The sequence below is a fragment of the Ptychodera flava genome, unplaced genomic scaffold, assembly GCF_041260155.1.
Source record: "Ptychodera flava strain L36383 unplaced genomic scaffold, AS_Pfla_20210202 Scaffold_35__1_contigs__length_1935909_pilon, whole genome shotgun sequence".
NCBI lineage: Eukaryota > Metazoa > Hemichordata > Enteropneusta > Ptychoderidae > Ptychodera > Ptychodera flava.
In genome coordinates, this window is record NW_027248357.1 from 1,784,639 (window position 1) to 1,802,583 (window position 17,945).

The 17,945-nt window shown below is 37.1% G+C and overlaps 1 protein-coding gene across 3 annotated transcripts in view; it reads right to left on the reverse strand.

Moving 5' to 3' along the window:
- LOC139127715 (GRAM domain-containing protein 4-like) overlaps positions 1–17,945 on the reverse strand; it is a 137,177-nt gene that overhangs the window by 96,433 nt on the left and 22,799 nt on the right. For all 3 annotated transcript variants that reach the window (XM_070693610.1, XM_070693609.1, XM_070693611.1), the window contains exons 3-4: positions 3,729–3,885; positions 571–697 (exon numbers count right to left, since the gene is read on the reverse strand). In XM_070693610.1, the coding sequence (XP_070549711.1) occupies positions 571–697; positions 3,729–3,885 (284 nt within the window). The remainder of the gene's footprint in view (positions 1–570; positions 698–3,728; positions 3,886–17,945) is intronic.

A 17,945-nucleotide genomic window follows, 5' to 3' on the forward strand; every position in this document is an offset into this window, starting at 1 on the left:
GGGACTATCAAAGTATCAATTTCATTTTAATTAGAAGGGCTCTTAACCTCATGACTTTTCCCCACATTAAATATCAAACAGACATACACAGTAGTTTGGTAGAAGCAGTGGACATGAAATAAACACACATATAGTTTTAGTTTGTTTACCTATCAGTATCAGATAATCTCCCATTTTCTCATTAACTTGTGAAATGGGAGCTAAAATCAAAGAGAATGGCCACCTTGTGTCCATACTGGATTGCATTGCCAAATAAATTGATGTGCCTCTGTAGCAAACAGGTTCATGTCCTTGCAGTATCAACTTTGACAGAAATTGGAATCACTGAGAAATGATTGTGGAAGGACGGATGGATGGACACTACCAAAACACGGATTTCATCTGCCAGGTTTAACAAAGTCCAAAAATAATTCCACAACCTTTACACACAGAATTGCTCATTAGTATTACAATACCTGGAAAACAACAAAACAAATCATATTTCTCTAAAATACCACTTTATTAGTTACATCTTCTATGGACAATCAACATCGACAACACATGACAACACAAACTGTCCTGTAAGCTAACCTGTGACTTTGGGATTCCATCTCTTCAAATTTTTCCATCAACATTTTGTTTTTTTCTTGTTCATATTCCAGTTCCTGCTGAAGTTTATCAACCATGCTTGTTTCTTTATATTTCTGCAGCTCTTCATCTACAACATGAATGTAAAAATAATTGCTATCACCTGTTTTTGGTTCATTGTATTAGTTATATTACATGTTGTGCAACATAAACAAATAACATTTACTCAATACTATTGTGCACCTCTGTATTAATATATTTAAAACAAAATGTGTCAGTGACACTGTCGCTCCCACATACATTACAAAAATACCGCAATTATACGGTGTCGCTCAAATTTGATCAGAATTGGTATATACCAGTATGGGTTACCAATGATCAACAATAAATGTTGTTCTATCTGTTCAGTGGAGGAAAATTCTACGTTGATGTTATGGCAATGATTTCTGCACAGTACAACCAGAAAAACAACAAGAAATATTTAAACCAGAAAAACAAGAATGACAAAAGTAATTAAGGTCTAAAACTTAAAAACTTGACCTTAAGGTACTGGAGGTCAACTTTAGCAACATGCATAGCAGAAACAAGCCCCTCTTAGTTGACCACAGACGGTCTTCCCTCCCCCTCTACTGTCTATGGTTTGAGCAGGTCTGTTAATATGTAACAGTTCATAAACAATGACAGGAAATGATTCAAGATCAGTGGAGTTGGCCTTGTTTCTTACTGGCATGCCATCACTCCTGCACATTTGCAGGATTTCCCTTTTTCTTACCTCATTTGCACATTTTTGACACTGATGTGTTCATTTGAACAAATTCACATCTCAACCCCTACATCTACCTGTACACCAAATACTGAGATGGTAGCTCTGGCGGTATGGGAGCCTTTGTGTGTGACGGACATACATCCGCACATACATACCCACAAATATACAGACATAGAGACGCCACCGACTCATCACATAAGCTCTTTTTGGTATTTATATACAAAACCAAATATGAGCTAACAAAAGCTGAAAACTGTGTGATAATGGTTAAAATTCTATCATGCAAACTTTGCTAGTCATGTACAAATCTACTCACAATGAAGATTTCTCAAATTACAGATATCTATTAAGTACTGGTATGTTACAACTGGGGACTTGCATAAAAATTTCAAAGATGCTTGATAAGTAGTTTTGAACAACACAATTTTTGACCAAAATTAGAAGAAATATTCTTACAAATGAAAACCAGATTTGTCACAATTTGAAGACATCTGAACATGTTTGCACAATATTTCAAGTAGTCACCCTGGGAATAGGCATACAAATATTTAAAACTATTAAAAAAGTATGAATAATTTGGTTTTTTGACAAAAAAAACAAAAAAAAGTATGAATCAAATTTCAAATATTCTTCCTTAAAGAGGAAAATTTCAATAGCATGGATGAGAAAGCCCCAAAAGCTTTCTCGTTCCAAATGCTCTAACACTAACAAAAAGTGAAATCTCAATTGCATGGATGAGAAAGCCCTAAAAGCTTTCTCGTTCCAAATGATCTAACACTAACAAAACAGTTAAATCTCAATTGCATGGATGAGAAAGCCCAAAAGCTTTCTCGTTCCAAATGCTCTAACACTAACAAAAAAGTTAAAATGAACTAAAATAAACCATGTCATGATATCAGGCCATCATACACGGGTACCTGTATTGTCATCTTTACAATATACAACAACCTAACGGCCGATAGAGCTCCACTGTGTTATGAGAGAATAACTATTTGTGACAAATATGTTGATGAAGAAGGCAGAAATCTTTGATAGCTCACTTCAGGAAGGCCTGACTAACTATAGAAAAAAACACACAATTGAAGATTTCATCATAATTGGAACATATCATATTAAGATCATCTCTAGGTACATGTCTACCAAATATCAAAACTATTAGACAAGTAATTTTGAGAAACATTTTTTTCACCAAAAACCGTAAAATTGCCCCAAAATACCAAATTGCAGATTTCATCATAATTTCAATAAATCCAATATTTAGATTATCCCCAGATATCTGTATACCAAATATCAAAGCTATTGGATTGGTGGTTTTTAAGAACAAAAGATTTGACCAAAATGGCAAAATTGCCCTAAAACTACTAAATTCTGTCTGTTCTGTGATGTTTTGTGTCTATGTTTACAGCTATTGTATTATGAATTCTGACCTAGTGTTATCGGATTATGGATTGGTATGATTGCAATTATTTTCATAACCACAATATGAACAAAGCTCAATGAAGTAAGCTTAAGGAACCTCAATATCAAGTTTCAAATCAACTGCACCAGCAATTTCAAAGAAGATCTTTTGACTAAAAAAGTCATCGCTGATGACACAGTCCCCGCTGGATTATGATGTTTGAATTACGGTGATTGAATCATATGCTTAGTAGCTTCATTACAGGGGAGAGGGGTGCCTTTGTTAAATGTTGGGAAATCACATGATAGTGGTCTGGGGGGGGCACGTTTGTGTACTTGGGACAGTAAAGTTATGGCTGTTGGTGTTTTCCATGGCAAGATCAATAGTTACATCTGCGTACCAAAATTGAAAGAAAGCGGTTTAGGGATAGTTAGTTATGGATCAAAAACATGAAAAAACCTTCAATGACGTTGTAGCTTCTCTAATGTGTCGCCAGGTCAGGTAATTGGTTGTTGCATGGAGTTGTTGGCAAATAGTTGATGACGTAGGGGCATGAAGTGGGATATGGACCCAAAGAACCCAAAAGATGATTTTGTATATCAATCAGAAAAATTCTAAGCTTGAGTATAAACTTCCTAAAAATAGTGCAACGTGGAAAAAGTTATATAATTCAGAAATAAGAATTAACAATCCGGAAAATAGTAATGACACACTTCCCTGCTAAGCTGAGTTCATGTGAAAAACACAACCTGGTGTCTGTAAATTAATGTATACCAAGTGAACATTTTAAGTCACTATTAACTGTTTTTTATGCAATTTCCAAAGAGTTCTATGAAAATGATGAAAAATGCTTATCTGGTCTTGTGTTTGTAAAACCTCATGGCTGATGATTGTCATAGTATTGAAAAACCAGATATGAACTGAAAATGCTCATGTGTTTCATTATATATTGCATTTATCTGTACTTGTTTGAGAAGATGATAGAAAGGTACTTACTAATAGTTTGATTTTCTATCATTGCAGCCACAAGTTGTTCTTGTAGATTTGATAGCTGTACTTCAAAGACCTCTTTGTCGGAGGTTGACCAATCTTTATGACCATTATGTTCATTAAGTGAATCGGTTAATTCAGCCAATTTACTTAAATAAAGTTCCTGAAAAAAAGATGAAAGGATGGTTTCAGAAATTTCATATTCATATTTGGTTGGTGTGAATATAGGCTCTGTTTACAAATAATGGTGAGGGATAGAGGATGAATGCTACGAAATCTAATATTTTTTTAAAATCCCCCCTTAATAACCCCAAAAAATATTAAAGTCCCCCATCTACATGTATATGATCTATAAGTCTCTCCCCAATTATCACATAGCCACATATTTAAGAACACACAAATGATAATCATGAAAGAGTATGCAAATTGTGAATTCCTGGCTACATTTTGCCAAATTGAGAAAAACTGAGCACAGTGACCTACCGAAAAAATTCTTTTTTTAACAGTACTAGACATATGCGGCTTAGATACCACTTATGTTTTACAAAATTGACAATTTTTGGAAGGTTAAAATACCGGTATGCCACAAAATAAACGTTTTAATCTCAGAAATTTTGGACGTATTGGCAAATTTGGTAAAAAATAAGTAATTCCATTTAGTCACACATTTTTTCATTTAAATTAGAGGTTTTACTGTTCGTAGAGAAGGCAGAACCTGTATTAATTTTGATAATTTTATGATATATAAGTTCAGTTTATATAACTGCCTTCTTGTTCTACTCCCTATGTACAGCATGTTTAACTGTCAAGAATTAAAGGGGAAATTTACCCAGAATTTCTTGGTAATCAGGTCGTTATTTAGTGAAAAATAAACAAAATGGCGTTGGTTTCATTCACTTTCACTTGCGCGTATTAGCGCAGGCCACAAGCTGAACGCACGGAAACCGGAAGTGACGTATCAAACTTGCTGGTCACAGAGGGTTCAAAGCGAGGTCACTTTTAACCAAGCTCTTCTATGCCAAGTGGAGTACGCGTACACGGTACGCAAACCTCAGCGCTCAACTGAAAATCATAATGGCGAAGATAATTGGTAATAACTTCAAACCTGAACGAGCAATCGATGATCCAAGACTGACATCGTCAGAAAGTTACAGCGACTCGAGTTTGGAAAGTGACTATTCTAGCTCCGATGACGAAGTTCAAATTACTCTCGGCGATCAATCATGCCTGTCATTGTCAACCCAATCGCTGTGAAATCATGCCGACACCGAAGTAATGCCAATGCTCTAAAGAGATCGACATTAATTCTAAAAGTGCAAGCATTTTTAATGTGTTACAGAACACCCTGATGTAGCCATGATTAGTCTAGAACCAGCGGTCCTGTCTACAGCGTTCTGTTTCTAGTGCCTGAGCGTACGCACAGTCCCATATGTACAAGCAAAGCACTTGGGGCTGGATATGCCCCGGACAGTTTTCTTTTAGGCTTGTAGTTCAGTAGTTGGACTTGCAACTTTCGCTAAAAGCAGCCCTTCTCAAAGTGGTATTCGCAGAAAACTTTATTTCTGCTCGACTTAAACATCGACACCGAGTGCTTGGCCCCTATATTCTGTAGCCATTCTATACACTGTAAGTGGAAAAGCTTACAGTTGCACACGTCGACTGCTTCAATGACCAAGTTTACGACGTCACTTCCGGTATTTTAGTACACCGCTGTTTGTTAGCCAGTGAGTGAAAGTGAATAAAATCGACTCAAAAGCCTTTCAATGACCATATCAGTTTAATATTCCAAAATTAATTTTCAGGGTAAATTTCCCCTTTAAGATTGCAAACACAGCCTGTATACCATGTACCATGCACTTGATAATTTACAAATGACTTTCAGTCTGGACTCTAATTCAATTATTACCAATATTGACATATACCGGTACAGACTTTGTTGACAAACTGAATATTGTGTTTCAGCATGCTTTAGAGAGACAGAAAGAAACTGTATTTGATACATTACATAGAAATATTGAAAAAATTTATTACATAGAATATTGAAAAAATTATCAACAGTTTCAGTTTCTGCCCTGTTCCAAGGCCAAGAACTTATTTTTATGAAAATTTAATGGCATTCATATAATTTTATTTTTTTTCTAGATAAAAGTTATAAATGCGACAAAATGGTAACAGATAAAAATTTGTTAAATTATTACTAATATTAGAACCATTGGATCACATCATAATGTTGGGAACCAAAACATTTTCAGGTTGCCCTATACGCAGAGTTAAACTTTCGAGTCCCCCCTACTACTCCCAGAATTTTCAGATCCCTCTGAATTCCTTAAGGCTTCCCAACACCATTTTTTGTGAACACAGCTTTACTTGAGAGGGTAAATTTGACCTGGCACAATCCAACATGTTTGTCATATGATATGCAGCTTAATTAAAACTTCAATGATACAGTAGTTCTCAAGTTTTTGCAGTGTACTTACATATATACCGGTACATGTGCATACATATATACATACATACGGCCCCATGTGACAACTGATCCAAACACATAAAAACACTATACATTCATGATATATACGGGATCTGAAACAATAGCACAGATGCTTAAGGTGGAGTTGCATGTAACCAACACAGTTTCTTCCAAAGGAGTATGCTATTTTATGAAATTCAATTTTCACTTGACACAAGAGTATACATAGAAAAATACCGTCAAGGACACTATGTGCTCACATTTGGTTTGAATTGGTCCATTCAAGAAATATTTAAACCAGAAAAACAAGAATGACAAAAGCAAATAAGGTCTCCAACCAAGGTACTGGATGTCATCTTTAGGAACATGCATATCAACTTCCACAGCAACAGGACAGGCAGATCCTAAACAGGGCTGTCAATGTTTTTCAGAATAGAAGGGTACAAGTGAAAGAACAGGAGGGTACAGCCTTGTGCGGAGCGAAGCGGAGCAAGGCGTGCGCGCAAGCGCACGCGGGGGGAGGCCAGGAGGGGGGTGTCCCCCCTCCTGAAGCTGAAGCTTTTCTAATTATTCATCTTCAATTGGTGGCCTGTGGTGGCATTTTTGAGGGCAATTTACTGTCAAGTTTATTATATGACATAGTCCCCAGCGCAGCCACGGTAGAATTGGGACAGGAAAGAATTCATAATGTGTGTAAAGATCATTATTGCAGGCCTTGAATAGGGAAAACAGGCGGCGGCAAGACCTGTGTCAGACGGCGATTTGCCGCCGGTGACCGGCTATAAATGACAGCCCTGCCTAAATACATACGCAAATGTCAACAACAAATATAGACAGAGAAGTCTTGATAAAAAGAAAAGGTGGGAGTGGGGAAAAAATGTACAAGGGATCTGGTAAATAAGTAATGATACCTCATCAATCTTCTAGACCCTACCCCCTCCTGAATATCAAACAGTGTTCTCCCTGAATAAGGTAACAGGGGCATGGCGCCCTCTTGTAAATTCCGAGCGCCCCCTTGCCAGAAATGAAAAATAAAACAATAAAATGTACGAGAAAAAAGTTGATCGTGATTTACAAGCAAATGCAAGTGTGAGTGTCGATCCTGCAGGCTGCAAACGTAATTCTCATCGATCTTGCAAATCTCGCGAGATCATAGGCCCATGCGCAACTCATCGATGGCAGCCATATTTGCATGGCTCAGGCTGTAACGGTATCCACGTGTCCCTCCATAGGGACTGTGCATTAGGTAACCGACTTAGCTGAGTAAACATGCCAAGGAGCTTGAAGGTAACCAAGGACAGCAGAGTACACTGAAGTTTTTTAGGAGGTTAGAATTTCGCTTGTGTATTCCTTCCCAAAGCTGTATTCCTTCCAAAAGCAAAACGACCTATTTTTAGGCTCGGCCGGACGTGTATCAGGATGAGAATACGTGAGTGTTATGGTGATAATTTTGACATCGATGAATAAATGTATGTCTGTCGCTATGTTTTCGTTTTCAAAAAATATAATTTTCATTGAAATCAGTGAACTGGAATAAAAGTTACCGAACACTGTCTAAGATCTCTTTTCCTTTGAAAAAATCTGAAAAAATACTCCCCAAGGGCCACCAAATAACACCATTTTAATCCCTGTTTTTCAAAAGCTTCGCACCACGTCTTCGCCCTCTTGTCAAAATATCCTGGGGAGAACAATGTCAAATGTTCCACCCCTTGGTATTACATAAGGCCAGATGGCAGGAAATGTATTTACAACCTTGGGGATTTTTAATTACTGCTATGAGTGCTATCATTCTAATGTAAACAACACTTAAGTTAGTTACAGATAGTGAAATGCCTTCCACAGTGGGCGGTGATTACAACATCTGGAACTATCATGGATCCAAATTTCTCATCAGTTCTTTTGTCTTACATGCAAAAGTTGCAAAAACTGGTCTGCAATGACCTTTTTCACACTTTGTAAGCTCATTTGCATAATTTTGGCAATGCAGACTTCATTTGAACAAAATCCCATCTAGAGCCCAGGATGCATCCACACACCAAATACTAAGCTGAAATGAGCAGCGGTTTGCGTGTTTTTGATGTTGACGGACATACTGTACGTACGTACGTACGTACATACATACATACATACATACACACATACATACAGACGCCATTGACTTCAGCTTATACGATAACCTCACATTGGTTATACCAAATGTGAGCTATTTTGTACTATCTATCCTCATTCTAAAATGGTATGGGTTGAAAGACTGACACTCAAAAAAGTGAATAAAATCATGATATGCAAAATTAAAATGCCTCTTATTCAAAATGTGAGAACTTAATTGTCAAACAAAATAGGTTTTGTTACATAATACTTGAAGAACATAATGTGAAAATTTCAGAAAATTTGACCCTGCCAGAACCGATTTGAAATCTTTGGAAATCTTAAAATTCGGAGAAAAGAGAAGCCAGGAAATTGGGTGAGTTTACATTTCTCTTTCACCCAACTTACGACTGTTTGACAAGCCAAAATGTGCCTACCATTCAATACTTTAATTTTGGGTTGACAAATTACTTAAAGTGGAATGAATCTTTGGAAAAAAGTGATTTTGAGCAAAATATGCTGTGTTACGTGCAGCTCCACCTTTAACATCATACTGTTCATAACATCACAAATATTTACATCAAGTTGTATTCAACCAACAAACTGTTCATAGTAACTTATCAGTATGCCTCCTTATGTAACGGGCCACTGCGTACTAATACCCTTCTATTCTTACTGTACATGAAATAATTCAGTCCTTTGTGTTACATGAAGGTCATGATGGCAGGGATAACACAACAACATTGCTTAGGTACAGAAAAGATACTACAGGGCCTGAAAATAACACAAGACCAGTGATTTTCTATCAAGCACCAGTATAAAATTACCCCTCAAAAGTAAAGAAGAAATCGACAAATTACTGAACAAGAACTTGAGAAATCTGCCAAGTAAATGAATATGCAATATGTCTGTATTACAAAAATTGACAATTGTGTATTCCAAGCAAATCTGATAGAAATGCATAAATAACATGAGTAAGAGAAATGAATCATTCTCATATTGTTATGCAAATTTTTGTGGACCAGTGGATTTTACCTTTGGACCAGTGAAAAAAAAACAGTTCACTAGTCCTCGGACTATTGGAAAAAAAAGGAAATTTTCAGGCCATGTACTGTATTATTTGGGTCTAGCTATCAACTCTACCTTTTATGACTCTTGTGCATCTTGTGCATACGCATAATATTTTAGCTAAATGCACTACCAATTTTCCACATGAAAAGAAACCTGTGTACCATGCATCATTACCCCTTACACACTGTAACTCGTTCCTTATTCACCTCTTGTAATTACATAAACAAAGCATCAATGACATTTTGCTCACATTTGGTTAGATGTGGCAGGCCAGAGTGAGTGTATGTACAATATTTAATAGCTTCTACAGGCCTCTGCTTGTAATATTCTTGATATCAAATGCATTTGAACAGTTTTTGATGTATCATCTATCAAATACCAGGGCAAACTATGTAATGGTTGACACTTTTGCACTGGACACACACACACCAATACCATTCAGTCCTACTCCTAGTACATCAAAATTAGTGATACAATCTACCACACCATGATAAAGATGTTGTCTTGTAATATTGTATTGCATGGGATTAATGTTAACAATAATTTGGGAATTCATTAAGCAGTAACATCTAAGAAAACAACTTACAGTAAAAACCCTATCAATTCGACCACCCTATTAATTCGACCACCCTATTTTTTCCGCAAACATAATTTTATTTTGCCCCTTTCAATTCGACCACCAACGGAAACTTGGACTTTCTCAATCCCTATTAATTCGACATACATACCCTTCAAAAATTCCTTCAGTTGGTGAATGAACGACATTTCAAGACATCAAAAATAGCGTCAATGACACTGTAGCTCCCATCCTGGACTATTTAGTGTTTGTTCTCTGTTCAGATATTGAACATGTGTGAAAGGGATAAAGTGCATGAAGTGAAAATACTTAAATGAAATGTACTGGAGACAGTGAAATATGTTTAATGTAATTATTCAGAATATAAAATGGAAAAAATACAGAATTAGATATATCGAATACTGTGATACAACCATTAACTCGAGGTCACATGACATTTTGAAAAAAAAAAATTATATTGCTAATTAATCCCTATATGCCAAAAAATCAGATCTCTAGCTATATTCGCTTGCCCAGAATTAGATGTGTACATAATTAATGAGGTAAAGCGTGTGTTGTCATAAGGTCTCCCATCCTACTAAATACAAAGGACATAGCACTTGTGGTTACTTATTTATTGACATAAACATATATTTTAGGTAAAAGGTCATCGAGGTCACATGACATTGGTCAAAAAATTCTCTCCTATAGTTATCCCTATATACCAAAAATCAGACATCCAGCTCTATTGGCTCGCTCAGAATGAGATATGCGCATAATTATTGAGGTACAGTATGTGGCGTCATAAGGTGTCCAATCATACCAAACATGAAGGGTGTAGCACTTGTGGTTACTGAGTTATGGAAAAATATGTATATTTGAGGTCAAAGGTCACCGAGGTCACGTGACATTTTGTCAAAAAAATTGTTTTGCTAAGTTGTCCCTATATACCAAAAATCAGACCTCTAGCTCTATTGGCTCGCTCAAAATTAGATATGCACATAATTAATGAGGTACAATATGTGGCGTCATAAGGTGTCCCATCATACCATACATGAAGGCTGTAGCACTTGTGGTTACTGAGTTATGGACAAATATGTATATTTGAGGTCAAAGGTCACCGAGGTCACGTGACATTTTGTCAAAAAAATTGTATTGCTAAGTTATCCCTATATAACGAAAATCAGACCTCTAGCTCTATTGGCTCGCTCAAAATTAGATATGCGCATAATTATTGAGGTACAATATGTGGCGTCATAAGGTATCCCATCATACCATACATGAAGGCTGTAGCACTTGTGGTTACTGAGTTATGGACAAATATGTATATTTGAGGTCAAAGGTCACCGAGGTCACGTGACATTTTGTCAAAAAAATTGTATTGCTAAGTTATCCCTATATACCAAAAATCAGACCTCTAGCTCTATTGGCTCGCTCAAAATTAGATATGCGCATAATTAATGAGGTACAAATGTGGCGTCATAAGGTGTCCCATCATACCATACATGAAGGCTGTAGCACTTGTGGTTACTGAGTTATGGACAAATATGTATATTTGAGGTCAAAGGTCACCAAGGTCACGTGACATTTTGTCAAAAAAATTGTTTTGCTAAGTTATCCCTATATACCAAAAATCAGACCTCTAGCTCTATTGGCTCGCTCAAAATTAGATATGCACATAATTAATGAGGTACAATATGTGGCGTCATAAGGTGTCCCATCATACCATACATGAAGGCTGTAGCACTTGTGGTTACTGAGTTATGGACAAATATGTATATTTGAGGTCAAAGGTCACCGAGGTCACGTGACATTTTGTCAAAAAAATTGTTTTGCTAAGTTATCCCTATATACCAAAAATCAGACCTCTAGCTCTATTGGCTCGCTCAAAATTAGATATGTGCATAATTAATGAGGTACAATATGTGGCGTCATAAGCTGTCCCATCATACCATATATGAAGGGTGCTAGCACTTGTGGTTACTGAGTTATGGACAAATATGTATATTTGAGATCAAAGGTCATCAAGGTCACATGACATTTTGTCAAAATATCCGAGATATCTGCGTGAACGGATGGACTCACGGATGGACGAACAGACGGACATGACCCAATCTATAAGCTCACTGGACTTCATCCGTGGGGACTAAAAATTGTGTCACTGCATCCTTTTTGCAATATGAATACGATGAGAAACTAAATTTTTATTTTTCGTGGCCTTATACATGGGAGTCTATGGAGATCTGCCTTATACATGGGAGTCTATGGACGTGTAAACTAAAAATATGCAAATTTCACCACGATTTGCCCAAATTTGGGAAAGGTCACTCCTATGCACTTCCATACCAAGTTTCAAATCAATCGGACTTGTGGTTTCAGAGCAGGAGATTTTTTGACCAAAAATGGGAGAAAATTACAAAAAAATTCATGAAAAATAGCAAGTCCAAGATACTGACCCAAGATGTGCACAATCATTTCATGTCAGCCCAAAGTACTTACATGCTAATTTTTCATGTAATCTGCTCAGTGGTTATTGAGTTTTTTCAATTTTGACTGTTTTTACATTTTTTCACTTAATTTGCATATTTTTGGCAATGACAACTTCATTTGAACAAAATCTCATCTACAGCCCATCATCCATGTACACACCAAATATCAAGATGAAATGTACAGCAGTTTTGGAGTTTTTGATGTTGACGGACAGACATACAGACATACAGACATACAGACATACATACATACAGACATTTTCCTAGCCTATAAGAATAGCTTCCATTGCCATATATACATATGGCTATGGGAGCTAAAAACAGCTTTACGAATACAATGAACCACGGGTCAGTCAGAGAACCATAAAGGGCTTTGTAAATGGCTTTCAGATTGGTTTTCATTGGGTCAAGGAGTTACAATATATTTCCAAGGGCTGGCACACGATGTCAACTTACGCGTCGTCCATTGAGCGGCCAGTGGCAGTGTCACAGATCGCTCCGTCTGTAATCGTGGCCACTTTGATTTTGATGTGATACCCAGGTGCGTTTGAGTTTTTTTTGTTACCAAATTTGTGGACCTCACAAAATTTCACTGTCCATGCTTTGAAGCAGTCTCAACATGGCAAACATGTCTCGCGTTAATTTCATCCTCGTCGTTTCAATTAATTCGACCACTAAATTATTTCGGCAGTTTTAATTTTCTATTAATTCGACGTTTTTCAAATCGTAATTACTTTTTTCTGGTCGAATTGATAGGGTTTTTACAGTATTATTAGCCCGGATGCTCTTGGTTACACATCATAATCAACATATAAAATTCTGACTTGCAGCTATTGAGCTTTTCACCTAGTAAACACAACTTCTGCTAATTCAGCGTGTTCATTTTTAGCCGAATGTTGGCCAAATTGACCGGCTACTTCTGTATTTTGGCCGGCTACTTTTTGGCTGTGTTTCACTCTCTAGCCCCAAAATTCTGGTTTTGATAACAATATTTTGATTTTTTGGTGGTCTTGCAAGCCGGAAATAATATTTCAGAAGTGCCGATGTGGCTATATTTAATCTAGCAATTTACACCGTGAACTTGTTGCTATCACTGTTTTTACCACGATCAGCGAACATGTTGAGGAAATCGTTCTCGAGGTCAACCCTGCTTTCCTGATCACAGCCCGAATTACTCTGACGTTCACATCGGGTATAGCCGAACATTGGACTAACATACAAGTACATAATGCCCACGAACAGCCGACGATTTCCAAATGAAGCCAATGTTGTTTCGCTCAAACGCGGAAGAGAAAGTCGATGCTTGAGAGCTTTGGTTTTCTGCATAAGAATAGGGTTTTGTCTGATGGGTTTGGTAGGTTTTTGATCAAATCTAAAGCGACAAAAAGTTACTGAGTCTCATTTTTCATACTTTTGAAATGCCATGGCAATCCAACCATGGTCGATCACAATGTCAATATTCAACTCAAGTTGATCGACATCGCGTTTTGTGGAGGGGGCCGTGGTTGTGTGCATCGCGGAAGAGAAAGTAAACGATTAAAACTTTGATTTTCTGCGAAAGAGTAGGACTTTTTCTGTTGTTTTTGGGAGTTTTAGATCAAATCTAAATACACAAAAAATTACTTGGTCTCACTATTCGTACCTTTGAAACTCTACATCGATCACAGTGTCAAATTTAGGTCAGGTCGACCGATATCGCGTTGTGCAGTGTTTCATCTAGGCTGCGCGATTGCGTGATTCCCCCTCTTTGATGTGCTGCGCGCCGCCAATTGTACATAGAAGGGGCGACCCATCGCGCACTGCACTGAGCTGGCTGGAACAGCATAACAAATATCATGGGTGTCACACTTTGATGCTTTTGACCCGTTACCGGCACCTGTTAATACTTTGGTAACAGGCGCTAGGCATTGCATAGTGTAGCAAGAACATTTACATGAAAGGGACTAATATTAGTTCGATTTTGATACTTTCTGTACTTTCCGTACGCTGATTTTGCATATGAAAGCCTGTCAGCCCATTGAGAGTTACGTTCACAAAAGTTCATTGCCCTAGCTATATAAGGTTTCTGTGTCACATTATCTCAAGCGTACGATTGAGAAAAGGAGACAAACTGAAGTTTTTGTGCATAGTATGAATGTCCATAACACTATGAAAATAATTCTGGTAGCAAAAATTGACACGAAAATTGGACTTTACTGTTACAGAAACCTGTTCAGTTCAGTGGATGGCATTGGCACTGTGACGGAACTGCATGCAATGAGAGTCACAAGCAAGCTGTACATGTAGCTGTAGTGTCAATGGGCCCGGGTTTTGAACTCAGTGAACAAACATTGACTTATTTCTCGGGCAAAAAAACCCTAAAGTTAACTGTCGGTGACAACCAGCCTTTCTGTTTGTTATTTTCCCATTATAATATAAAATGACTGACAAAATGAATTTGAGCGAATCTGACATTGAGAAACTCCACATTCAAAACACGGCAGACTGAGACTAATTTGACCTCCTAAGTTGTTCGTTTTAACTCTACTGAGTCTGCGCACAAGACTACAAGACCAGCTAAGTCACTAGAAAAATACAGCTAACTGGTTTGTATAGGGCAATCTTGATCCAAACTCTTCAGTGGTTAGGGATGATATTAGCACAGTAGAAATGTGACAAATAAGTATATTTTTTTTTTCAGAAGGTAGAAAAACATTCCTTTATAACTACTAAAGATTTTTCTTGCTTTGTGTAAGTGCACACAGTTCAGTTAAAAATGAAAAAAAATCCCTTGAAGGTTCATGTACAGTGGAAATGGCTAGCTGTTGTTATTATGTTTGAATGTACTTAAAAAAGAGCCCCAAGAAAGCAAACATACAGAATATGTACAAACAAACATACAGAATATTGTAGCATACAAAATACGCTACAATTTTTCCAGGAATATTAATGCGTATGAATATTAATGAGCCATCCACCACTCTTCTAAGCTCTATATACATTCACAACAGTGAAACTCAAATTTTTTTACTTTTGAAAAAATCGTATATAGAGGATGGTGTTTGCTGCCAGCATTGGATGGATTGTGTAAGCAAGTGTTTTATGGCTTGTAGTATGTATATCACAAGTGACATCATTGCAACATTAAAACTTATGTTTAAAGCCGTGAATATATTTTCAGATAAATCCCCCTCCCCAAAATTTTAAAATCCCCCTCAACAAGTCATCGTTGATGACACAGTCCCCACTTGTTAATGGGTACTTTGATTACATGTCCTCAGAGAGGATAGAGTCCTCTTCATTAATTAGGTCTGTGATAAAAATACTTTGATACAGATAGCGCTCAATGGCCAAGAATGACCTACATACAAGAAAGACCTACATATGTATGACATAGGTTAATGTCCTTGTACCAACTTTGAATAAAATCGGTTGAGATATGCCTGAGTATTATGGCTCTGTACATGAAAAAATCGTAACAAAATGGCCGCACGGCAGCCATATTGGATCGTATCACATAACAAATTGACATGCATATGTATGACATTAGTCAATCTCCTTGTACCAACTTTGAATAAATTCGCTTGATACTTGTCTGAGTATTATGGCTCTGTGCATGAAAACATCGTAATAAAATGGCCGCCTGGCGGCCATATTGGATCGTATCACAAAACAAATCGACGTACATATGTATGACATAGGCCAATGTCCTTGTACCAACTTTGAATAAAATCGGTTGAGATATGCCTGAGTTATGCCTCTGTACATGAAAAAATTGTAATAAAATGGCCGCCTGGCAGCCATATTGGATCGTATCACAAAACAAATCGACGTGCATATCTATGACATTGGTCAATGTCCTTGTACCAACTTTGAATAAAATTGGTTGAAACATGTCTGAGTTATGGCTCTGTACATGAAAAAATTGTAATAAAATGGCTGCACGGCAGCCATATTGGATCGTATCACATAACAAATTGACATGCATATGTATGACAGTAGTCAATCTCCTTGTACCAACTTTGAATAAATTCGCTTGATACATGTCTGAGTATTATGGCTCTGTACATGAAAACATCGTAATAAAATGGCTGCCTAGCGGCCATATTGGATCGTATCACAAAACAAATAGACGTACATATGTATGACATAGGTCAATGTCCTTGTACCAACTTGGAATGAAATCGGTTGAGATATGCCTGAGTTTTGGCTCTATACATGAAAAATTGTAATAAAATGGCCGCCTGGCGGCCATATTGGATCGTATCACAAACAAATCAACGTGCATATCTATGACATTGGTCAATGTCCTTGTACCAACTTTGAATAAAATTGGTTGAAACATGTCTGAGTTATGGCTCTGTACATGAAAAAATCGTAATAAAATGGCCGCCTGGCGGCCATATTGGATCTTATCACAAAAAAAATCGACGTGCATCTGTATGACATATGAAGTAATCCTTGTACCAAGTTTGAATGAAATCGCTTCTTGCATCTCTGAGATATCTGCGTGAACGGACGGACGGACGCACACACGCACGCACGGACGCACGCACAGACATGACCAAACCTATAAGTCCCCCCGGACGGTGTCCGTGGGGACTAAAAATTCCAGTAGAGGGGGACCAGTCCCCCCTTGGTGTAGCATCCTAGATGAAACACTGGTTGTGTGTACTGTCCTGTTACAATTGACCTGCCGGTGCTTTGTACACATACGGTGTAGTACAGGTTGCCATTCAGTGTTAGTTTGGGATTTTATCATACATGTACACTGAAATTTAGCTCTCTTTTTCAATTATATTCAACATCACCAAAAAATCAACAATCAGCACTCGGATTCGTTTTATTGTGTAATTTAATAGTACAGTGAATTGAAATCACTGAAATCCTATCCTATATTTCATTGAATTGAATAAACAGTTTGATTTAACTGTATCTTCAGTCAAGTTTATTTAAATCAGTAAAAAACTTTGTACAGCCAGACTGGTCAGAATTCTTGTGGATCATTTTCTGGGTTGTGAAAACCTCTATCTAAGATGTATTTCAAAATGTTTGTTCAAGTCGTGAGCTAAACATAATTCTACACAGCAGTCTGGTGAAATTTTGCTACTATCCTCGCCAACTGAATGCAGTTGACAGGCCCGAGTGATATCAAATTAATTTTTCTGATTTTTTAAAACTTTATCCCATGAAAACATGTTGTAATTGATTGTGATAATGATTATTCTGTATGCTGAAATGGCTTTTCATACTGTACAAGAATGAATGAAATTACTCCAAAATGTATTAAAATTTAAAAATTTCTTGCACACATTGAAGTGCATATGTATGACATAGGGCAATGCACTTGTACCAACTTTGAATAAAATCGGTAGAGATATGCCTGAGTCATGGCTCTGTACATGAAAAAATCGAAACAAAATGGCCGTACGGCAGCCATATTGGATCGTATAACAAAACAAATTGACGTGCATATCTATGCCATTGGTCAATGTCCTCGTACCAACTTTGAATAAAATCGGTTGAAACATGCCTGAGTTAGGGCTCAGTACATGAAAAAGTCGTAATAAAAT